Here is a 25,682-nt window from a genome sequence, read left to right as displayed (position 1 = left end):
CCACTGTAATGAGTTCATTTCAGTTGGATTCATCACTACCTCCAGCGTCCAGTGCCACCCACTCGATTTTGGCGAGTGTTAAATAGTCAAATCACAGCGGAGGAAGGAAGACGGGTTTGTGATTACAAACAAAGACTAAGTACAGACATCTCTATATTAATGAGTTTGAATTATTCTGCAGACAAATTGGCAAATGTTATACAATACCTCCTACCTCACAGAGGAAAACTAAGACTAGGAAGACCACTTAAAGGAATAGTTCAACATTTTGGGAAAGTTATTTGCTTTCTTGCCGAGAGTTACTTGAGAAGATTGACCCCGTTTACACCTTTTATTAAAATGCATTTTGGGTGATTGGATTGCAATCAGTTAGTGCTTGACTACATGGAAGTACAGGTGTAAATGCACCCAAAACACATTGAGGACAGGTTGTGATCTAATTGGCCAAATCACCTCCAGAGGTATTCAGGTACACATCTGACCACATTTAAGACAAATCTAAATATAACTGCATTTTTTAGTCCACAAGCAACATCTATTAATGCAATCCCACGTGACTGTTCCAAAACAACGAGGTAACAAAGGCTCTCCTTCACCGAAAGCTGAAACTGTGGGGCGACACTGAGCGCTGTCTCATCTGATGCTAAACTACCAGGGCATCTCCTTCATCTGTGATGTCTTCTTCCTGTCGATCACTGCCTTTGCAATCAGGTGGGCCTGTTTTATCCTCGACAACGTCCCTGTCGCTGTCTAAATCTTCCTGACTGTCTCAAATGTACGTAACAAAGAAAACTACCATTTTTTAAAAATATAACCCAGGGATGCTCAAATTGCTTTGCCCGGAGGCAACTTTTGCAAAATGCACGAGGCAGAAGCCAGTCAATAAAAAAACATTAATCATATTTATCGTTATATATAATAAATGAATTGCCTGTATTCAACTTTTCGATGTTTGCTGTCTTCACTCAGGCAAATCCAGTCACAGCAGCCTTGCATAGGTCAGGTGTACGCAGGGGTGTTTTTAGGATTGAGTACAGTGTACCTGGAAAAGGCTACCCCGATGTTGACCCTCGTTTTTTGAATTTGCCGGTCATGTTGCCTTTTTGATTCCCTTTTGTGCTTTCTTGGCGACAACTATTCCGTCTCCCGTGATGCTGCATATACATGATCCTGCATTTTGCTCAAAGAGTGGGACTTTGTTATGCTGCAGAAGTGCTGGGTAGTGGCGCTGGCCGCTACTACCCCGCGGCTAACAGCTGCCAGCGGCGCAGTAATGCGAGGACAGGGATGTGTGAGGTTGAGCCACTAGTCAGTTGTCAAAAGACAAGACATGATTGGTTTGTTTGGATTTACATCCGCCCCAACAGTCCTACGTTGTAAACACAGCCAGCATGGTGAGGAGGGGGTTTGTCAACTCGTGTCGCATGTGTCTGTGTAGGAGCCTGAATGAGTACTCCATGAAGTATCGGATAACATGGTTTCATAAATGTTATCATAGCTTTTTGGTACATAGCAGCTACCATTGTTGCAATACGCGTTTGAAACAGTGAGGCACTAGAGTGCGCTATCCGTTTGAATGCAATATATGATTTCAGCGTTAGATGGGAGAAATTCCTGCACACTGTGGCTTTAAGGTTGGCCATGCTGTCGAGCTACTTTACTGTATCTGTCAAGTAGCTGTCCATTATTCACTCACTCTATAGCGGGAAATGACACTTAAAAATATAAACTGTGTGCCGGAAATTCACTGTACTTAAAAATAAATTGTTTTTTACAAACTTGACATGTTTGTGAGTCACTTGTAGTTCATTCAGAATGGGCCTGTGACCCACTTTTGGACCACAACCCACCAGCTGACCAGTTGGGAACCACTGGTCCAGGGCATCCCTGACACCCTTTCTGAATATAATTTAAAAAAAAAAAAAAGCTCCATTTTGATGCTTTTTATGAACTCTGTCAACTTATTGACACTCAAACTACAAATAAAAAGTGGGCCACCTGTCACCCTTTCATTCGTCCCACAGGCCACAAGTTAAGTATTATTGGTCTAACCTGTGATATTTCTCTCCCATGGATTTGTGTGTAATTGTTTCTCAAAAATACAAATCAGACGGGTGTCCTGTATCATTTCTATATGGAACACATTTAGTTTTTATTTACGGGATGATTCCTTTTTTTATGGGACAGTTGGTCACCAAAATCAGCTGCTGGCTTTTGCGTCATATAGCGTATCAATCTTGTCATCTAACTTTCAGCAACAAAGTGAACAAGAGCATTTCCCAAAATGTCTTCAGTCTTAAGTTGTGCCTTATTTTCCCTGCTCACCCTCAGGTCCTGAGTGCTGAAAAAGCAAGAAGGTAGTGTGACTAAATTCGGATCTGCATTAAATGCTAAATGGCTAGGAAGTAACCGGAGCTGTGCTGCCATTTATCAGCTTTCCCTGCACCCTTTTCACTGAAAACAACAGCCCCAACCACAGCAAACTTGCTCCTGCGTGTATCCCCTTCGGTCCAAATCCCACCCATAGACCTGAAATGTCTCCCACATCTTCTTCTTTACCTTCCAGGCAGCATATCCTCCACAGTCCAGAGTGGGTGAGCGCCCCAGGATCCTTCTTGTCCTTGTTATGGGGGTCATCCTGGGTAACATTGGCTGTGCTGTTGCAGATGAGGGCACGGGAGTACAGCCAGTAGTCCGTCCCTATTGCCACCGTCATCAGGCCGAAGGCAGCGAATGCCCCCACGGTGGTGAGGAGGATCTGGATCCCCTTCTCACACACCATGCCTTCAGAGAGAGGAGATAGGAGGAGGAAGAGTAGTTAGATAACAAGGAAGGATGGAATAACCAAGCAGGAGGGTGTTTACAATCACACACAAAGTGCAGTTTATTGAGAAAGACGGCGAACATTCAGGTGAGATGATGAGGGGGCAAGAGGAGGTGAGGGGCAGAGAGGGGGGGCGATGAGAAAAGACGAGGAGGTGGATGTGGGAGGTGCATAAGTGGATCTATGATGTGTCCTTGGAGGAGAGTTGGATGACTCTGCTGACTTCGCTTAACAAGACAGAACTAATGTGAAACACAACAGATCACACCCTCCCAATCTCAGTGTACTCCATATTCATGACCCTGACACCATTTCCCCTCAGTATCAGCAGGGCCGGAGATGAATACAGAAACACACACATGCGCACACACACACACACATACATCAGATCTAACATGAGATCACCTTGTACCTGTCGCAGTCTTTATTAGAAAGGAAATGTAAGTGCAGCTTATACATACACATCAAGCTTCATACAGTTCGTCACATTGACAAGTGGCCTATAAATGCTGCTGTAGATATTCTCTGCTCTGTTCAGCAGGTAAAACTGATTCTAACAAATATTTAAAAAGACTGAAGCAAAGTCTCAGCCACTCAAAACTTACCTGACGGCGAGTTTCTATCCTTCGACTCAATTTTGAAATCTTTCTTTTCCTCGTCAGTGAAGAACGTGCTGTCCCCTCAATCCGGACAGCATCCATCGACTGTTTTCACCCGCTCCCCTCTCTCCTTCTTGCACTTGTGCTCTCTCTTTTTGCCTCTTTCTCTTGCTCTCTCTCTCTCTGTCTTTCTTTCTCGCTGGAAAGCTGTTGCCAGTGGAGGTTGTGTCTTGGACGGCTGTCCCGCTCTCCGTCCGTCCTCTGCTAGCAGAAAACTTGCACCATGGTCACCGCTCTGCTGCTGCAGCACATAAAATAAAGCACAGGACAGCATTTTATTAGTTCATGTGGTAGTATATTAGGCCATAAATCTACAGATGAAAAGAAAAGTGGCATGATCACAAAAAGATAAACATGTTTAGTGAATAATTAGACATATAGGCTAATCATTCTGTAAGAGCTGCAACTAATCAATATCAATTAAATTATGTTATTTCATATTGTTGTTTTCATATTTTATTCAAAGCTGATTAGATGTCTGTCTTCCTTATTTTCATCCTCATCCTTTATTTGCAGTTGGTCAATCAACAGAAAATTACCTAGCAACTCTTTAGATATTTGATTAATTGTTTAAGTAATTTTTCAAGCAAAAAACAAACAAACATTAGGACATTAGTTCCACCGTCTCTTAGTTAAGCGGGATACGCCGTAGCCTACAAACGTGGCGTACACGTGTCACTCCACTCTGCAGTTACACCTCCAAAACACTAGTCAGCAGCGGGGGTTCTGTGAAGTGCTGTAAAGTTTAGTTGATTCAAAACACACATTAAACACACATTAAACATGGCTTAAAGCCTTTGGAAACACAGCTTGAAATAGTAAAAATGCATATATTATATCAAAGTCGAGTGTCTCATTAATCATCCACAAAAGTCTGAGTGAAAATAACCATTAATAACTATTAGAAAACCTGGTTTAAAAACAGCTCATTTTGCTGTTTAGACCACTTGCCAGGACAGAGTGGGCGTGGCAGATAACGCTCTGATTGACAGCTCCCTCGTTTTGATTGACATCTCCCTGGCTCAGCAATGGCTGCCACAAATTTAATCCAGCCGTACATGTTTGAGCCCTCTAATGATTCAGAGGACGAAGCAGAAGCTGAAAATGATTCCTTTCAGGTGGTCACTGAATGGTAAGTTTCAAAATGTTTTGTGATTCATATTAATGTTACTTCGTAGAAGTAACATTAATACTAGGACCATATTGGAGCGATGCTCACACAGCATAACTTTCACATGCAATGTTACGGCCAGGCTCCACTGGCTGCTAACGTACAGCGTAGCATCGCGGCGTATTAATTTGGGCTCCACTGACTGCGTACGGAAGCGACACGTAGAGAAGCCAGCAGGGTTGTTTACTGTTTGCTGAGCCGAGAGGCTGCATGTAGGCTGCATGTAGGCTGCATGAAATGTTAAAGCATTTTCCACCTAAGTTATTACATATATTTGAGTTATCTACAAGTTTACTGTACTGTTTGTCATCTACTCGCTTTCAAATGTCCGCCACGGACACAGTGTCATGGATAAACAATAGAAGAGCCGTGTAAAATAGAGTTGTCACGCCGCTCCTGTTGCTGGTGGAGCCGCTGTAATTGATTAACAGGGGGGCGAGCTGCTATGGGACTCACGCTGCAGACGTGCCCGGTTGAGCCCGGCCGTTAGCTGAGATGAATGACAACGGGAGGCTAGCGCTTTGCCTTTCTTCATTGAGATACGTTTTCATTGAAAACATAAATCTGCTCCGTTTTTCTGATAATAGCCTTTTTCATTCAAACACATCCAGTCTTAATAGATTAAATATGTCATTACTCTGACACACACACCGACCATCAAAGCGGGAGAGACCGGTGCTGGCCGGCCGTCTCTCTCGATTTAGCTGGAGCAGAAAGGTTTTGTTGCGCTGCCACTGGGGGGCGGGATGAGACAACTGACTGATGATTTATGATTGGTTTGGAATTTATTGCGTAATAAATCTCAGAGATAACCATGGCCAAATCAAACCCAATTTCAAGAATGTACAAAAACGTAAAAGACAGATATTTCGAATTTGGATGGAAACAGATTTCTAATTGTTTTACATGTTTAATATTATGTACATAAGACCCTAAATTACATAGTTAGAAGGCTATTGTGGATTTGGGTTTCCAGAGGCTTTAATGGAGACAATTTCAAACACAAGTAAACAAATTGGCTTCCAACTCGCAGCATTCACAAACACATGTCTTTATCTGGACACATTTTTCCCCACAAATGCAACATGCTAACGTTATTAGCACAATAGCTTTTTACATTGTATAAATTATCCTAGCATCTAGCAAACTTTTCCACCTCTCATATAAAACCAGGGACAACAGCAACATTTAACAAAACTAACGTTACAAAATTCGGCTCCATTACAACTCACAAGGTTCACTGACAAAACAACTGTCTTATACTAAACATGTTTTTCAAACAAATATAACATGCTAACGTTATTAGCACAAGCCTATGGCATTTTACATTGTATAAATTAGCCTAACGACGAGCAGAGATTTCCTATGCTCATAGGAAGCCAGGATAAATCACACACAGGACTTAAAATAATATTTTTATGGAGGCTTTCTTCACAATTTATTGTTTATTATCTGTGAAATTAAAGTAAAAGCTTTGTTTCCACTGAGAGAAATGGTTTAAGCAACAAAAATAAAGGTCTGCGCCGCCGCAATGTATAGTTACATTTCTGGGGAGGTCCACCACAGGCTTCAGCGTAGGTTATGTAGCTACAGCATCAATTCAATGCATAAGTATAAATTCTGCCTTAGGATTTACTTTTCTTTGTCTGGTGTGATAGCCAATTGGTAATCTAAGTAAGTTAATCTAAGTAAAAAATCTAATCTAAGTAAAAAAAAGTAAGTTTTGAAAAGTTAGTTGGACCAAACTAGCAGTCTCTAAAATTCCCACGGCCCATCCACTGGCCCAACAGTCACAACAGCAGATACAATCAGTGCCTCCGTCAGACCACCAACAAACAAGTGGGCTATGAAATTAACAGACTGCTGTTGCATCATTTTAAATGAGCAGACTCCATGTACTCCACATGCAGTCAAAAACAGGTTTTAATTTACTCTCTGTAAGCCTTGAATGGGTATATAGGCTAATTTTACAGGAATGGTAAATTAATAGTTCATCAATATACTCTAATACTGGTGCATTTAATTCTCTGTGCTCTGTCACTGAAAAATGAGACGGTTGAGTATGTAAGTTCAGTACATGTAGTTAAATTAACAGTTTAGCTACATTCAAATCTCATTAGCTTTTTCAGTAGATAACTAATTGGGTCATGTATTTTAGGTAGTTAAAGATGTCACCTTGGTCTTTAGGAAATTGTAATAAATTGTAATTAACATTTTTCTACCAATTAATCAAATTACATAGACCAAATGATTAATCATGAGTCATGATGATTAACTGATAATGAAAATAAATGTTAGGTGCATTCCTAGTAAATGTTCTCTGTATACAGAGCTCCCATGCAAAAGAAAGTAAACTGCACTTCTTGGTTTGCCGTGCATAACAAAAGGTTAACTGAATGAGAACAACGCTTTACTGTTAATCAACTAATCTTTGATCTGTAAAATTTTAGAAAACACTGAAACTATACTGCCAGATCCACTTTGAGGACGCCTGAGATGGTGTCTTTAATTTTACTTTTTGTCCAGCTAACACTTCAAAACCTCTATATCTTTAATTTAGGCCTAATATCCTGAAAGACAAAAAAAATAGTAGTGAAGCTCCACAACTGAAAAGCTGGCACTGGGGGATTTTGGGGAGGAGTTTTTATTTGTAGCCATGACAGTGTCGCTCTGTCAGACTGAAATATCTCAACACCAATTTAATAGACTGCAATGGAAATTTTGTGCAGACGTTCATGGTCATCAGAGGTTTAATCCCTGTGATTTTGCTACCATTACCTTGACATGTTTGACTTTTGGTGAAATAAATATACAACTGCTGGATAGATTGCTGTCAAAACACATTAAAATGCAACTACTACAACATGTAATACAAATAAAACAACTGCTATTCAAACAAAGTGGCCTCTCAAGAAAAACAAGCACATGTCTCTATCACCACATTCTTTATGATGCCTTTAAATTCATCGATGACCAGAGCTGACGCACAGAAGGGTGCAGAGGTAGGCCGGAAGTTTGCCCAATATCAATTTATAGATAAAAATACACCAGTGCTGTTGTCTGCGAATGGTCAGTGATGTCCAACCCACGAAATCATAAAGAATTCAGTGATGAGTAAGTGACTTTGCATTTGTAATAAAACGTAGCTGCATGGTATACTGAATCAAGGCTACGTAAAATGGAGGGGGTTGCATGCATATACAGTATGTCACTCATAGTTTCTCGAGGGAATAGGACAACGCTAACTTCCACGACAGCCTACAATACAATGTCATCCTGTCAGCACTTTATGGTAACTTCAGTGATGCTCTGACTTTTCATCCACCGCCATCACCAGATCAAAATCACATCTGTCTTTGATTCAAGACCAAATATCTGCAAAAGTAATGACATTCCCATCAGCCTCAGTTGTGTTTTGTGCTAATTAGCAAATGTTCGCATGCTAGCAGGCTAAACAAAAATGGTGAACATGGTAAACATGAGCATGTTAGTATGCTTATGTTAGCATTTAGCTCAAAGCACCACTGTACCTAACCACAGCCTCACAGAGCTGCCAGCAGGACTGTATTCTCTTGTTGCAGATTAATCTTCTGTTGATTGACTAATCACGAACCATCTCCACATTCTGCACTACAGATGTTTTATTTAAATATTGTAGGACCATATTGGAGCGATGCTCACACAGATTAGGTTAATTATAAGTGACAGTGTTACGGGCTAAAGACAGAATGACTCCAGAGCGAGTTGTACTGCATCTAGCCTGAATAAGAGGAGCAAGAGGGGGAGGCAGAGAGGACCAACCCGACATTGTTACCATAGCAACATTGAATTCCAAAGTCTGGATCAGCATAGAGCGAGGGGGGGTGGGGTGGTGGGGGGGTAGTGGGGCAGGCAAGAGATAGAGGGAGAAAGAGGCAGAGAGAGCAAAGCAGGGAGAGGGCAGAGATGGGAAATAAAGAGGCAGAAACGAGGGGGGATATTTCAAATCACTAACATGAGTGTTGACTGTGAAACCCAGACAGACACAGACGGACCAGTGCGCTAATGCTCTATCAATAGATTTGTGTGTGTGTGTGTGTGACCACGGTGACACAGATGCTCCCAGACACACACACGCACGTGCACACACACAGTCACACATGAATAAAGACAAAACATCGGTTGCTGAAGAGAGAATGAGAAGCAACCACTCTGTCAGTGTCTTTTCTTTAGGAATAACCACCAAAAAAAAAGAGGATACAACGAAGCGGCACACATTCAACAAACATTATTTAGCAGACATAATGCAGTGCAGTCAAGTCTGTTAATATTTGATGATGCAATATGGCACCGTGATCAAAATAGGTTACATCCTGTTTGCATTGTGAGACCCAAAACAGAGCTGCCTCAGAGACAGAAGGAGAGATGGAAGGAGAGATGGTGTGTTGTGTGTGTGTGTTTTATGTGAGTGTGTGTATGTGTGTGTGCACATTTCCTCTCCAGTGCATCTGAGGATGGGTCTAGTCCAATCTTATTGAATCCCAGTAATGTTCCCCTCAGCTCCTCTCAGTTAGACAGTTAGCCTCGTATCTCTGCGTTCAGGCTCCTTATTATGTAAACTATCAAATGACACCACCACAGTGTGGCTTATTTATACATCATGGGTTCGTATGTGCAAGCAAACAAGTGAGTGTGATTGTGTGCGTGCGTGTGTGCATGCGTGTGTGTAGTATGACCTTCCAACCTTATCAACATACTGCGTCTCCCTAAGGAAAATACATGGCCAGAAGGGATTACACTATCTCCAAGGCCTGAAAATGCAGTATCTAACGTGTGTGTGTGTGTGTGTGTGTGTGTGTGTGGTCTTTGACTCCAGTATTTAATGAATGACCTTAGTAATAACCTACTAAGTTATTCCCCTCAGCAAAAACTCCCCTGAGTAGGAGATCATAATTGTCATTTAATTATCTGTAATTTCTATTTTCCACCAATAATTAAGAAAGAGGGGAATGAGGGGAACGAACGCAGGAGAGCGTGAAAGAACAAGAGGGCGAGAGAAAATAAAGTGTGAGAGTTGAATAAATGGATGAGAGTAAGGGACGGTGCAAAAATTATTGGCAGGGGATGGGGGTCAAAAAAGGGAGGGAAGGGGTATTGGAATTTTTCTTTTTGCTCAAGGTACAGTAGTGTGGATTTTATTTATTTATTTTTATTTTTGTCTTAAATTCATACATAGTTAATGGTTACAACAAGGAGACCTTACGGGTGCACTTTGCCATATGGGGACACAACACCGTCTCAGACAAATCATGTTTGTATGTTACCAAACTGCTTTCTCAATTACGCTGTTGTGACAATGTTATCACTGCCTATAGTAGCCTTTGTTCAGAGACAACGATTCTTTCAGGTAATAAAACACTACATTCATGCACTGTACAGGCCTCGGCAGGAGGTGGTTGGGGAGGATGATGGGTGTACAAAGCGCAGGACGTTGACACCAGAACTTCAAGTTTGCGTCCAGGCTCATGTCTTAGGTTTAACCAACAAAAACACTTTGGTTAAAATTAGAGAAAGATTGTGATTTTGGTTAAATGTTAATAAAACAGGTAATAAAACCATAATGCTATGGGCATGATGAGGGAATACTGTATTGCAAAATTCGCTATTTTGGTTAAAAAACAACTGAAATATATTGTTAGTGAACATTATGCTGATATGTTCTGTATCAACAAATGTGCAACTTGCCAGGTACATTAATTAGCAACAACCCTCATTATTTAAAGTATAATTCCCTTGGCATTATGTTTCCCATAAAGGGTATTAGCTGTTTCAATATAGTTGTAAACATAATTTCTAGAAGACAGAGCTGGCAGAGAATAACTGTGTTGTCTTTGCATCAAGGTTTTATCAATGTTAACATTGGTGACCCACAATAAAGGTTGTTTAAAGGTCTAGTATGTATGATTTAGGACAGGGGTTGGCAAGCCGCCTCTCCAGAGCCACATTCATTGGCTCCCTGTGGTTTGACAAAAAAGTCATATGGAAATGAAAAATGTCTTTTATTTAACATTTTAATGATCATTTATTATTGTTGTAGTCCTAAAGAAATTCCTACATTCTCCAATTGTAAAACTGTCTAGCCTGAAAAAATGCATCATTCGACCACAGCTGGCTCCTTTTCCTCTAAATTTTGACGAACCTCAGTATCAGTGGTTTGTCTAGAGTTTCACTAGCTTGGCTAACTGTGGATTCAAAATTCAAAAAAGGAAAGGTCTCGGAGGGTAATAGAGAATCCATTCAAATTCATTTTGGGGCTCCAGACAGAATTTTTTTTTTTTTTTTTTTTTTGATTGAGTGACATCGAGAGGTGAGGACTGCAGATTGCAACCAGCTGAAACTTCTGGTTAGAATACCCTCAGTTCTCTTTGTACAGGAAGTTAAAAACAAAGGAATACTTCACACATGTATTTCCAAACAGGTGCACAGGAGAGGGAAAAGAAGAATAAATCTTGTAGATTAATCTAGATAGAATATATAGATAGAAATGTAGATAGAATCTTGAATCTTGATGGTGATCTCCATCGTTGAAGACACAAACACAGCTTATTCTAAGGTAACGGAAACACTATGATTCTTATTTTCAAGGGTTTATGCACTAAATAAAACATACTTATTATACTTAATTCCACTTCTGCCAATACATCCCCCTAAATCTGACACACTGGACCTTAAAAGGCATTAAGGCTTAAACTGGGGTACATGGTGCTCCTCATCTCTACTTGAAACTTGCAGCTCAAGGCTACATTAGTCGTAACCAGCATAACACATCCGAATATCTCAGACCAAACAGTTGGTAGCTTTGTGGGAAATGTAGGGGCCAGGTGTTGAAAAGGAAGATACATGGGAGGAATAAAGAGCCCATATCTGGTTGTGCTACATCAATTTGAGTCTTTTACAAAGTGAAACATCAGGTTCAGCCCTCCTCACCACTTAAATAATGTTAGTACAGTCTCTGATGGCAGCATATTCTAAAGAGAGGAGAAAATTTGGGGGTGATTTTAAATTACGAATATGGGTTGATGTAAAACATACAAGGACGTTTGCCTTGTCCACAATTCTGAGCTTCCCAGAGCTAACTTACTCTTACAGTGAAGCTTTTATAGTATGTTTGCAGCACTCCGAGGACTCTGGGCCAGCCAGAGGCCAATTAGCTGCAGCAGGATGTACTGCAGCAACAAAGGCCAAGGGCTTAGCTTTGGGAGCTAGCTGCTACAGGGATCATTATGGAACCAGGCACTCACTTGTCAGAAAACTTCAGATGTAATCAGATCTACCTGCCTGACTCATTCCCAGCATGACAGAATACCTCGTATAAAATATAAGCACGCTCAATGAGTTGTGGCTCCAATAATGCAGCCATAAATCACACAGGAGATTTGAAATTTGTAGCAGCTGCTCCATTAGCTATTCATTGCATAAATCAACTACCAAACTGCTTGTTGAATAAATGATGACATCTGTAATAAGTTTTTCCACACATGTGCAAGGCAGTGATCCTGTGTGGGCATGTGAGAGCATTTTCAGTGTAAATACACAACAGTGACTCAACAGCGAGTCACACTGCGTTGACTGTTGCATGTCCACGAGAGGGAATCTGGGATGTAGTTAGTAAAAATGACATAAGCTAATACTGATTGCTTGACCAAGAGAAAAAAATGCACTAGGCCTACTTATGATGACAGCTCTAAAAATACAAGCAGCATATTCTATTCTGAGTGCTTGATGCAAACATGCCTAAATATTCAGAGCGGTGACTCTTGCTAGCCGAGATGATTTCTCTCCTTAATCATGAGAAAAAGCAACACACCTGAGCTCATTGCTGAGATCCCACAGCTGGCAAAAACACACACATTTACATCTCCAAACACTCACATGCATGCCAGCACAGACACACACGCAGGTGCACAGAAAAAGATCAACACGCAAACAAACCCTTGGCATGCGAGCACATATGCAGCTTCAAACCCCCACAACTGTCAAAATGATGACAATAAAATCATAAAATAGGTCATCTTTAAAAGACACTTCAAAGCGTAGCAGAATTGCCATTAAGCCCATGTGAAGAGTCCACCACGATCCTCAGAGTGCATGTGACCGAGTCTCTGCCTGTCTGAGCAGAACAGCCCGAGGAGGCAGTGACAGTAACACCTTGGTCTAAGAGGCTCCCAAAATAAAGTGTCTCTGGATGACCTGACGCTCATGAACCCATGAACATATGCTTAAACACATGCGCACGTGCAACCATGCACATGCATAAAGACGACACTCTTCACTGAGTAAAGTGACAGCAGATCTAACTCAAGATGGCTCTTTAATTCCTGGTTTTTATACAGAGAGAAGTGTGATGTTAATTCATTACCCTGCAATATGTGCAGCGGAGGTGAAAGACTTAAAGTAGGAAGAGAAGTGAATATTTGCATATATCAAAGCTACTCAAAAAAGGCAGTCGCCCTGAAAAGAGACAACACGCTACCTGCAGCTACAGATTATTTTCATTAATGATTAATAATGTTGTGCTTTAGATGTCATAAAAAATACCTATCACACTTAAACTGAGTCCAAGGTGATGTCCTCAAGTTGCTTGTTTTGTACGACAAACATTCCAAAACCCAAACATATGGAATTTACAATGATATAGCCTAAAACTGAGAAAATAATGTTAATTCTCAAAGTGAGAAGGCAATTGTTCAGCAGTTTTGCTTAACTAAAGATAATATAAATAAATGAATGTTAGAAAATAGGCTAACTCATTTACTTGTTGAAAAAAGATGATAAGATCGATAAAGTGCTGCAGGAATAACAGTATTTGTAGGCCTGTGCAGAGGTTAGCATCTCCCTGGTTCCCCTGGCAAACAGGCTAAGGGATTTTTCCATTGGATTTTGGATTGTTAAGTTCTATGACGAACAAAGTTTATGATAGGTTACTTACATGTTTTGTTTAGCAAGATAATCTTCGCAAATGAACACCACCATATCTGAACTGTAAGTGCAATTGCCAGAAATACAAAGCTAATGCTAGGCTACAAACAAGCTACACTTTGGTTGCATGACTTAAAGTCGCCAGGCTGTAATGTCGTGGTCTACATGATGACGCTCTCATTTAGCCACTTGTTAGCAACCATTTACTGATGATTTTATGTCGCAGAACAAATCATGAAAGTCTCTGAAGCTTGTGTTAACCACAGACCTTATTTCAGGCATCCAACCAAAACCCACGGACCTTCAATACGAGGGCACCTGGAGTGCTAAAATGCTAAATCATTTCCAGGTTGTAGGACTCATTCCTGAGCCACTTTGTACCACTCTCAGTCTTCATGCTAAGCTAAGTTAGCTGCCATTTGGCGCCATTTCTTAAAGTAGTTTCAGCATGTAACAGCATGAACTTGTTTTTATTTTTCAGTTTTTGCAAACAAATGAGATACAGCATGTTTATAGTGGGCGTTAGAGTTCATAGGTTTAGACCTTTATGCAGAGCTTGGCTAGCTCTTTACCCCTGTTTCCATTCTTTATGCTAAGCTAAGCTAACCGACTCCAGGCTTTAGCTTGATATTTAGCCTACAGAAAGTGGTATCAATCGTCTCATCCAACTCTCAGCAAGGAAACAAGTTTTTAAAAGTGTAAAGTTATTGCTTCAACTCAAGGTCCAATTATTAGCTTATTCAACAGCCACCAGGGCCCCGACACTCTGGAGTGACCTGCCCGTGGACGTAAGGCTGTCGGAGTCACTGGCTTCGTTTTAGTCTCTCCTAAAAACATACTTCTATCGGGAAGCATATCCTGACTTTATCTGAGCTGTCTATTTTATCACTATCTTATTTTTTCTACTTCCCATTTATTATCTTGATTTTAGTTTTGGCCTTCCTTATTTTATCTTTTACTGGAATACATTTTATGACATGTTATTTGTTTTATTTTTCTTGTGTTTAAATTGTGTTTAATTTTATTGCACAGCACTCTGCAACTGTGTTTTGAAAGGCACTATAAAAATAAAGTTTATTTCAATATCATTATTTCAACTCCATCACGTGGTCTTCACATTGAATAGAGTTTATTTATGTCAGTTGTGAATACATTTTCAGTCAGTCAACTTACTAACTAATCTACTCTCTGTTGGTTAATTTGGGATAAATCCTTGAAACTGTAAAAATGCTGATGCAGTTGTCTGATGAGCTTTAGCCTATTTTTATTTGTTCATTTTTTAAATTTATATATATATTTGTAATACTGGATAGCAGCAGTGATACTCACGAGTGGTGCTGGGTGGCCTGCCGACCATTTTTGATTTCACAGTGACATTAAATTGATTGACACTGGGCTTTTTTGTACTGTTAATGTGATTAAGGTGCTTGAATGCAACAAAAAGCCTCAAAATAGAGGTTGTTCATCAAAAAAGTGCCAGTGAAGGGTTCACAGGACCTGCAGCAGAGGTTGAGGCTAGCTTTTCTAACTATTTAACTGTTTATATATTATTTATGTTTGTTTATTAACTAGTCCCTGGCCTCCAGTCATTTTTGCAAAAGTGGCCCCCAGGCAAAGTAAGTTCAGTGTCCCTGCTGTATAGTATACAGTGTATACACACACCTACAGCCTGTTGTAGTGAATGAAAAGGTCCCATGTTGTGTCTCTCCGGTCCATTGAGATCACTCGCCTGTCAGACATGCTAACACTGTGTGTCTGCTGTATGTTTACACTGCATGCCCCTGCACAGACAGGTTGCCTACAATATATCACTGACACGATATGGTTCAATCGTAGGCTCTTACAATCCTGCTCTTAGAGACTGCGCTAACTTGAGCGAAGCTCTTAAAAACACCAAAGCTGGAGGTTAATTGATGCATGGGTCACAGCCATTGAGACAGGAGTCAATTAGAAAGCCTCGGATAAAAGCCTCTGCTCTCTGGAATTATAAGCAAGGTTGTGTACTGAATCAGCAAATACAGGAAGCCCGTGTTTAATTTGCAAGTACAATCGTTGGTTCAAATTTACTTGACTTACCAAGCACGGTAAATATAAAGGGGTTTGCCTTAATGACATTGGTGCAGGAACAGAAGCTGCACATTTATGTGATTGAACAGTTGTTTTTTGATAATTAGACCGTTCTGGGACGCTGACATCATATTTAAATTGAGCCATCTGAGTCTGTTCCTCTCTTACAATGCAGGGTATCCTCCTGAGCTCCCTGAAGAGAGGAGGGAACATTGTGAAGCCTGTAGACCATCAAGAAAATTGCAGCAAAGGCATTGATCCTCTGAACAATAGCTACATGACAGATGTGATGATGGTTGCAGAATCGCTTCTCCTCAGAGAGAGGAACAGAGAGTAAGAGGGAGATGAACGGCTAACGGCCAACCAGCTATGAAATAAGAGAGAAATAGCGAGGCGAAACAAGCCGAAACATTCAGAAGTTGCAGACGTTCCTTCCGATTGTTCTGGACCGCTCATGCATTAGATGATTATGATTTGGCCGGCAATAAAAAACAACTAGAGCCTGTGTGGGCTACACACAAGTATTGACTGCAATGAGTCACCTTACAGCGTAAACAGCAGATCTTAGAGGCGGCTGAGGGGTTTTGAATGTAATCCAAAATGCACAGAGGCAATCATCAAGGCCACACACACGTAACACACATAGTACAGACGGTGTTTACCACGTGGGAGGAGGGGCTGAGGGGTTTGACCCACAGATGGTGGGACCAACCATACCTCAATGAAAGATTCAGCAATGATTGATGGAGCCGCCGGCTGCCAATGACAGCAATATGATAAAAAAAATTACACTATCTCATCCCTGTTTGGAACATATTTGATGTATCGCTGCACATAAGTTGGACGAACGTGCCCTTTGAGGTGCGATAATGTGTAAGCATTAAACTTATTATTTATACCGCCATGAAAAGTTGGAATTCTGTCGGAATTTTGCGAATTAGAGTTCAAATAACTTTTATGAACTCCACATTTTACGATATGTCTGCTGAGTTGTTCAGAATGAGGATTAATTAGATGTGCAATTAAAGGTGCAGTCTGCAATTCTAATCCAGTACACTTCTTCAGCGGATAATCTCCTCACGGCCCGCTAGCTTTACGTTCTGTGTGTGCGCTGAAACAAAATGTGTCCATACACAGTTCTGGCTATGTAAATTGGAAACAAACAAAGTGGTTCGGACTGAGCTACACATCTTCCATGTCTTTGCCCACAAAGAACGGTGCTACGTCATGATAGTAATGAAACGTAAGTAACATCGGAGATATTAAAGACCATTCTTATTCCCAACTTTAACATAGCAACACTTGGACATTGGCCCTCAGCGGCATACCCTGAAACACATAGGCACTCTTAGCCGTGGCATGATGCACACCAGGTGGTGGTATTTGTGACGCAGCAGTCAACTACCCTAGTATAAAGTGCAAGAAAGTCTAGGGTGGTCGGGAGCTCAGGTGGATGTGTCAAACAAATTCCGGACTTTGACCCGAGAGACTGCTGTTCTTCTCCTGTGTGAAGTGTGTAGTGTTAGTAGCGTACTATGCTAATAACGTATGTTACGTGACGTTACACTACACTGGTAACAACTGTACTTATTTTAAGCCAAACCATGATGTTTATTTCTTAACCTAACCTAAAACTGCCTGAACTTAAGGAAGTAAACCTAAAAACTACGGATTTAACAAGCAGAAACTGGACATTTCCTGTGAAAACGGAAGCGCATTTTGAAAAGACACAATGCACGTATCGAGCCTAAATTGAGAGGTTGTCCCTGGACATCCAGGAAGTTAACCAGCACACCATATTTTGACATGTAGGGCCACTGACCAAGCATCCGTATTTGGCGGGATGGGATGATAATGTGTTAGATATGAGTGGAGCGAGCACTGAAAGGAGGGGTGTCTTTGTTCGGGTTTTGAGTTTAAATATCAACAGTGTTTCTCCAGAATCACCTTTAAGGTTCTCATTAACAACTATATGCTCACTAATTTCATGGAATTATTAAAATAATAAACAAAAACTACTATTTAACTATCAATCACCACCCACATATCAACACCAGAACTTTACAGGTAAGTGTGATGTAAATGTAAAAAGTTCAGCTTCATCCCTGCGACACTGAGAGCTACACAAGTTAGCTCTGCATCACAACCACGAAGGAGCAGGTGCTGCTGATAGACACTTGTGCTGCTGTAAAAAAGGCCAGTCCCTGTGCTGAGGAGAAGCAGCACCTAAATCAAAAGCTCAGCTCAGAGGGGGAAAAGCTTGTGCGATAACTACAAGTGACCACATTTGGTTGTTTCACCTTAGATGACAATAATCACTCAGAGCTGCACCTGTCATGGGCTGCAGCCTCAGTGGAGACAGGTATAACTCACTCACTCACTCACTACCTTGTTTTTTCTATCAGTGCATGGTGACTCCTGAATGCTGCAGTGCACACACTCCTTTAGCATCTCCAAATCACAAGACATTTCACTCCACCTTTAGCCCAGATGTGATCTGAGCTCTGATGAAAAATGAATGATTGATAAGGTGCCAGATGTTTGGTGCCCTTTACCTCTGGATCTGTCAGAGCTCAGTGAGAGCAGACAGTGTGGCTGAGAGGAAAACGAATCTCATAACGCATCAGATAACATGATGTGGCCCAGGTCCAACACGAAGCTAAGATGCTGGCCCTGCGCTGTGAGGAGTCCAGCAGCAGCAGCAGAGCGGCAGAAGCTGTGCAGACCACTGATTAGACACATAGGCTACAAGCTCGGTGCTGAGAGCGTGCAAAGCTCAAGTATAGTGATGCGGACTGCGGTGCATTCATTAATAGAGTAGGCTACACACATCACCCTGCCTGCATAGGCTACACGGTGGAAAATGGACGCCTAGCATCAAGCGGCCGGTTCAGAGAAAAGTCAGTGGACTGGGACACATTAAGACATCCACATCCGCAGAAATCACTCCTCAGTGTGCGTCCATTTCGGGCATACAACAGATATTTTAGTCCCCACACCTGCGGTGCGGATGCAGGGAGAGCTTCAAACGAGCTATTATAAGGCTTTCATTTGCATAATAGACGTTGCCGTCGCTAATTATAGGCCCGCGGAAATAGGTGGGAAAATTATCAATCAGCATTTAATCAGAGAAGTGGCACAAGTCTGAGAATTATTATCATTATTATTTTTTTTGCCAGTAAATTCCGTAGTCCACACTGTCAGGAGTGGGCTAAGTTGCAGGCAACGTGAAACAAATCAATGTGGCGTGTAAATGACACTGAATGAACTGTGTATCCATTAAGCTGCAAAGTAACAAACAACAGTGTTATTGTGATGATAGAAAGAAGCTTGGAGAGGTCTTACCTGCAGGCTTTTTTTTTTTTTTTTTTTTAATTTCAGATATTCGCAGCGCGTCGCGCTCCCAGCGAGGAGATGGAGGGAAAAAGAAGACAGGGGGTGGACGGTGGATGAGCTGAATAACGGGTCTATCGAGGCAAAAATAAATAAATAGAAAAGGGGGGTGAATAGAGTTGATAAATAAGAAGCACGCGAGGGACTTGGTTCTCAATTCCTGGTTAAATTTAAATCAGCCAGTGATGGAAAAAGGGTTGCATTAAAAAAAAAAAAGGCTGATACAAAACACGTCACTGAACACGGATTTGTCTACAGTGGATGTGGCCGCTGCTTGTGTGTGTACTCGGGGAGAATGCGTCTCCCCCTCCCCTCCGGTTGCACGAGCGCTCTCCTGCCTGCCTGCCTGCCTGTCTGCTCCTCTATCTATTTCTCCCACACCGAGCCCGACGCAAGCAACTTGTCGCATCCCACCAAAACTCCTCAGTGATGTGAGTGGTGACGGATAATGTCAGAATCGACACAAGATGAAATCTACGACAGTATGCTGCGCTGCAAGAGCACGGCGGAGGGTTTTAAAGCCCCCCATCATCATCATCATCTCCCCTCCCTCCCTCCCTCTGTGTCTCTTCTCTCTCATATTGAGAGAATTGGTCTGGATGTGCTTATTGGAGCGTGTGGCACGCGCGCACGGCTGTGCGGTTGTAAGTAGCCTACCAGCCATGGCCAGGTTATATAGCTATATATATACTATATGTGTGTGTGTGTATATGTGTGAGTGTTATTGATGTCGATTTTTTTCCCTTTTTATGGTGGAGAGTGACTCGATGGAGCGCCACTGGGACACTTTTCCTCTGTGGTGATGATGATGATGATGATGATGATGATGGGGGCCGCGCTGGTAGTTCTGGGAAATGCAGCACGAGCGCAGCCCTGCAGAGAGAGACAGAGAGATCATGAAATATCTACAGGTCAATACTCATGCATCAGTGTGGACAGAAATTCAGCAGCATCCCTAAAATAAAAGTGATGACTGACTGTGATTGTAAAAATTATTCAGTCTCCAGTAAGTGTTTGTCATGCAGACTGAATTATGTCATAGATCTATAACAATGGAGCCAATGGCTGGAGCTGCTGCACAAAACTGAGCGGACAATGACCTTCAATAGCTTTAAAATGGCTTTGCTGCCCAGTTCACCCCTCTCTCTATGTCTCTCTGTCACACACACACATGCAAACACACACACACACACACACAGAGGGGAGAGGGAGAGCTGAAGAGAGCTAATACAGAGTGACAGGTCTTTCATGCAGTAATGGTGATGGTGAAAAGAGAGATCCACTCAACCCACACTGCCACACACATAAAGTCAAACACACACGCACACAGCAGACAAACAAAAGGAAGCAAATACACACACACATGCACACACACGCACACACACGCGCACACACACACACACACATATGCACGCGAGCTCAGTGAAAAGCACATTATTACAGAAAAGTGGCCACACAACAACCACAAGTCACAATTTAATCTCAATTGTTTACACTAGCAGTCAGGCTTCATTCATCAGGAGAGACGCACACGCACACACAACTACACACACTCAGCTCGCAGTCCTGGAAGTCAGGCAGCCGAGTGTGCTCACGCTTTTTAGTTTTATTGACCTGTGGATGTTTGATGTTTGACTTCCTAATGTACCACCTCTCACTCTCTTTCTGTTACAAACAGACACATTACTGTTTAGGAGAGGCCGGGGTTAGTTGGTGCACAGCTGTTCTCTGGTCATGTGAAGGTCACAGAGACAAAAATGTGACATCAAAATGTTTGTTTCATTCACCTGCACTCATCTACTGTGTTAAAACATCTGGAAGTCACTTACTAATTTTGTAAGGGTAACATTTAATTTTATAGTATCAAAGGTAAAAAGTGGTCTGTGGACTGAATGTGGTATAAAACTGCATTAGACAGAGACACTTTTAGTTATTAAACAAAGGAAGCAGCTACATTTTGATATAAGATTTGAAAGTCTGTGATGAGTGATGGCAGCTGGCTCACATAATTTAATTACAACGTTGGGTCAAATGTGAGCGGGGCTGGTTGACACACTGATTTTACTGAAGTGTAAAATTAAGAGTTGTAACTTTACCTGTATTTTGACAGATTATAACTATTTTGAAAGATTAAAAACAGAGTTATGTTGTTAATTTTTAATAGTTATTTTGAATAGTCTATAGTAAAAGTAGTTAGATGGATAAATAGATCAATTAAAATAAATTTTAGTTTCAGACTCCCATATACAAGGTAGTACAAAGTACATTCTCACTCCAGTCTCGTCACGTATCGACGTTTGGTCATGGACTGTCCACGTCCAAATATGACGTGCAAGGTACCCTGGATACGTTGGTTGTTGACGTTCTGCGATGCCGGGTCAAGTTCTGCCTGTTACATGCATTATCTTCTTTCAAAATACACTTACGTTTTCACATGAAAGGTGCCGTTTACATACAGTCTCTTTCAAAATAAACACACTATGTCAGTACAACGCAAACTGACGTTTTTTCTTTTCCTTCAGCAACAAACGCACGTGGTTACATTTTGCCAATACACACGTGGTTTAGTTTAGGCAACGAAAGCATTTGGTGGGGTTTAGGAAAAAAGAACAGGGTTTGACCTTACAGTCTTAATGGGTAAGCAAACATTGCCCTCCCGATTGATGGTCATTGGTTGTTGGACCCATCCACCGCCCCTCCCACCTGCCCTATTCAAACTTTCGTCGCCTTAACTTTCGATGTTGTCCCACTGCGTTTCCCTCTGACATCGCTGGGTGCTGTTAAGCTATAACAGCTACTGGCCGCATATCATGCCAACATGAAAGGATGGCTTTTTTCGTCAGTGTCTGAAGCTGGAAGTCACTGCTCAAGCGTCAGATTTCAGTGACTTTGGAGGGAGACCAGGTCGTAAAAAGACAGTCGATAGAGATTTGGACACTAGTCTAAGAAGTTAAGTCTAAAGACATTCCTACCGATAAATTGCTTAAAAATGTTGTTTTAAAAATTGGCAGATGTTCTTTTAAATGTTTATATTTTCTGGCAACACATTCTCACTCCAATCTCGTCACATATCAGCGTTTGGTCATGGACTTTCCACGTCCACATACGACATGTATGGTACCCTGGAAGCATTGGTTATTGACGTTCTGGGACGTCGTGTCAACTTCTGCCTGTTACATGGATTGTCTTCTTTCAAGATACACTTCCGTTTTCACAGGAAATGTATCGTTTACATACAGTCTCTTTCAAAACAAACGCTTTATGTCAGTACAACATCGCAAATTGACATTTTTTCTCTTCAACCAACAACCGTGGTTAGGTTTAGGAAATGATGCCGCCAACCGTTAAACTATAATGACAAAGTTGCGTATCATGCTGACATGAAAGGACGCCTTTTTTATCGCAACTGACGCAGGAAGTCATTGCCCAAGCGCCGGATTTCGACGACTGTGGAGTGAGACCGGGTTGTGAAAAGATAGTCGGTAGAGATTAGGACATTTATCAGGGAGGAGAGGTTACAATCTGTGTACTCATATACGCAAATTATCTACAATCACTTCAAAAGACATTTCTACTGATGAAACACTTTTCTTTAAAATAAGTAAATATTCTATGAAATGTTCATATTGTCTGGTTATTTTTTGAGTTGAATGTTCAAATTGTTATTATTGATTGCTTCTTTTTTTGTCGCTATTGCATTTTAACACTGTGCCCTCCAACTCCCTGATGGGGCTGGTTGGTTCAAATGGACAAGGTGACTTTAATCTCAAATCACCTGATTTTAGATAACATTTGTTTACATTTAAACATATATATTTAAAGCTGAGACCTTAACCTTGCAGTCGCTGCTGGTTAGAATATTCTAACATAAATTATGCCAGAGAAAGGTGGCAGAATGTGAAAAGGGTGCCAGCCAACCCCAGTCTCCCCTGAAATTTGCATCTAGCATTCAAATTCTGTCTAGTTCTGGATTATATTATACTTTCTGAGAGATGTCTGATTGTATTTTGTCTCTATTTAATTTTGCAAACTGGCTCTCGCTCCAGATGTATTATTAGTTCACCTACATGGCTCATTCCATTAACTCCACTCTGTTTCTGACCTTGACCAAAAACAAGTTCTTCTTAAATTTATGTCACACAGACTAAATTTTAGAGACGGTGATTTAATTTAAGTGTCACTTCTCTTACTTTAAGTTATAATACATTGAAATATCTTCAATGCTGTGATTTTTAGTCTCAGGCTGTTTATAATAAACAATTACAAACCTTCATACATACGCAACCACATATGCCAACAAACGCAGTCAGGCACAAATGCATGCACACATACAACGCTCTGATCAATTGTTGCCCTCAGGCTGTGGTGGCTTGCCGTGACTGAGGAGGGAGCCTGGTTAACACCCAGTGGTTCACCGCAGTGCAGTGTGCATTCACTTACAACAGTTTCCTCCATCACAAGGACCAGCCAGAATAACAGTCTTTATGTATCATACTATTATAAGTGCATGCTGGGCTTGTATCACTACATTTAACGTCAAAATGAGGGAATATTTTTCAGTTCTGTCCAAACACTTTCATAGCAAAATTTAAAAAAAAAAAAAAAAAAGTAGAAAAAAATATATAAAAATACATAACTTCAGCAGATAAGCAGAGAGGGCGAACAGTGTGAAATGAACCCAAGTTGAAAGTTTTATTCATGTTTAAAGAAAGTGAGTGACAGACGTCAACACTTTCGAGAACAGTGATCTTAATCACAACTGCTATTGAATTATGTAACTCAAGATTATACAGCGTCAGTTCCATTGAAGCACTGAAAAGCATTTGTTTTACCCATTTCTTTTTCTTTGCAAAGACGGTCATGTGCAAGAAGTCCGGGCTTTATGCGGAAGCAAGCACAGCTACACCCTTTTATGTAATCATGTAGAGGCAAAGAGAGAAGCTGGGGGTAGTAGAGAGGGAAAAACAAAGAGGTACAGAGATGAAAAAGGAAAGAAGTGCCGCAGTCTAAGATGCAGCGAAGGATTATCGAATGGTTCTACAAATTAAAATGGAAATTAGTGATGTGAGGGGAGAAACAGGGCAGCTGTGCACAGTCACTAAGGTCATGACGGGGTCAGCAGCAGTCTAAAGGTTAGATAGCTGGATTTTAACTGCATGGTTTAGATGCCTGTTGGTTGGGAAAACTCTATAAAGGGAAATACTTTGATCTTCTTCAGCAGCTACTGCTGAGGTGCCCTTGAGCAAGGCACTTAACCCCCTAACTGTAACAGCAGAGCCAACAACAGAACGCTGCAGTTACACCAGGCTTCACCTCAGTGTGAATTTGTACAACTGCATAAGCAAAAAGCAGGGTGGTGCTGAGGAGCGGCACGCCTGCACAACAAAACCCTGCAAAAGGCCAAAATATGATGATATCTCCATGATCTCACTTCATATACTCCCCTGTACATCTTCAAGATTTCTCTTCCACACATCCTCTGTACGACATCTGTGTGTTTCCCTCTCTCCAGCATCACAGTGATAATGAAAACCAGCCATTACACAATGACACGGTGGTTTAATTCTCAGTACAGAGATATATTGTTTTTAACGTATCCCTGTGCATGATGTGCCTCAAAGACAAACAAACTATTCTAAATTAAGATACGACTGTTTCTGATATACAGGTCCTGCTTGTCTAAAGATAAAGATACTGGTATAGTATTGAAGTGCATTAAGGTTCTAGAGCATCTGAAAATACATTATGTACAACAAAAACAATTATTATAGATTACAAGACAATGGGCCCCTGGTCACAGACACGCAGAAGGCCCCACCACAGATAAACTTGATAGTTGTTTAGCCTCTTTTTGTTGTTTTGCATCTCTTTGTAGTCTTTTGTGTTCCTTTGTAGTTTTTTACTTTTTTGTTTGTGGCCATTTTGTGTCTCTATGTAGTCATTTGAATCTGTTTGAAGTTGTTTTGGGTCTCTTTGCAGTCTTTTTATGCCTGTTTGTAGTTGTTTGAATCTAACTGAATTTGTTTTGCATCTCTTTCTTGTCATCTTGTGTCTCTTTGAGGTTATTTTGACCCTTTGCATTGTTGTTTTGAGCCTCCTTGTGTCTTTTTTGCAGTCTTTTTATGCCTGTTTGTAGTTGTTTTAATTCATTTAAGTTGTTTTGTGTCTCTCTCTGTTGTCATTCTGTGTCTCTTTGTGGTTGTTTTGACCCCTTTTGTTATCTTTGCGAGCCTCCCTGTGTCTATTTGCAGTCATTTAGAGTCTCTTCTTGCTCCACACGTGTTAATTTTAGTGACACTTTGCAGGTGAAGGCCAAGGGGGTGCCCTGCACTCTTGACTCCTGAGCCTGCAAGCTCATTTATTGATCCATTCATGCCCACAATATAACTATATTTGGTTAAAGTGCTTGGCTAAAACATCCTACAACGTCCTACACAGTCTGCTACACTGTGATGTTGAAGGAAGCGCTACTGTGACCCATGCGGGATCGTCTGAAAATACCTGATTTATCAATTACCGTAAGTCCATCAACATAAATAAATAATAGCAAAACAACCATTTCAGTCAGTTTCAAAGCAAAATTCTAAACTCTTGCTTGTGCCAGATTTTC

At 41.1% G+C, this 25,682-nt stretch overlaps 1 protein-coding gene across 2 annotated transcripts in view; it reads right to left on the bottom strand.

Annotated features, from left to right (window-relative positions):
• Positions 1–19,297, bottom strand: part of cacng8b (calcium channel, voltage-dependent, gamma subunit 8b) — a 29,276-nt gene extending 9,979 nt beyond the window's left edge. Inside the window, exons 1-3 of one of the 2 annotated variants that reach the window (XM_033641113.2) lie at positions 19,025–19,297; positions 3,430–3,724; positions 2,560–2,784 (exon numbers count right to left, since the gene is read on the bottom strand). In XM_033641113.2, coding sequence (XP_033497004.1) covers positions 2,560–2,782 — 223 coding nt within the window. In that variant the 5' untranslated portion in view covers positions 2,783–2,784; positions 3,430–3,724; positions 19,025–19,297. The remainder of the gene's footprint in view (positions 1–2,559; positions 2,785–3,429; positions 3,725–19,024) is intronic. The other variant, XM_078171614.1, reaches the window with a different exon arrangement.
• Positions 19,298–25,682: the final 6,385 nt, after the last annotated feature.

This window comes from Epinephelus lanceolatus, chromosome 10 (assembly GCF_041903045.1).
Source record: "Epinephelus lanceolatus isolate andai-2023 chromosome 10, ASM4190304v1, whole genome shotgun sequence".
NCBI lineage: Eukaryota > Metazoa > Chordata > Actinopteri > Perciformes > Serranidae > Epinephelus > Epinephelus lanceolatus.
Note: the sequence above shows the minus strand (reverse complement) of the source record. Positions and strands in the feature narration are given on the sequence as shown.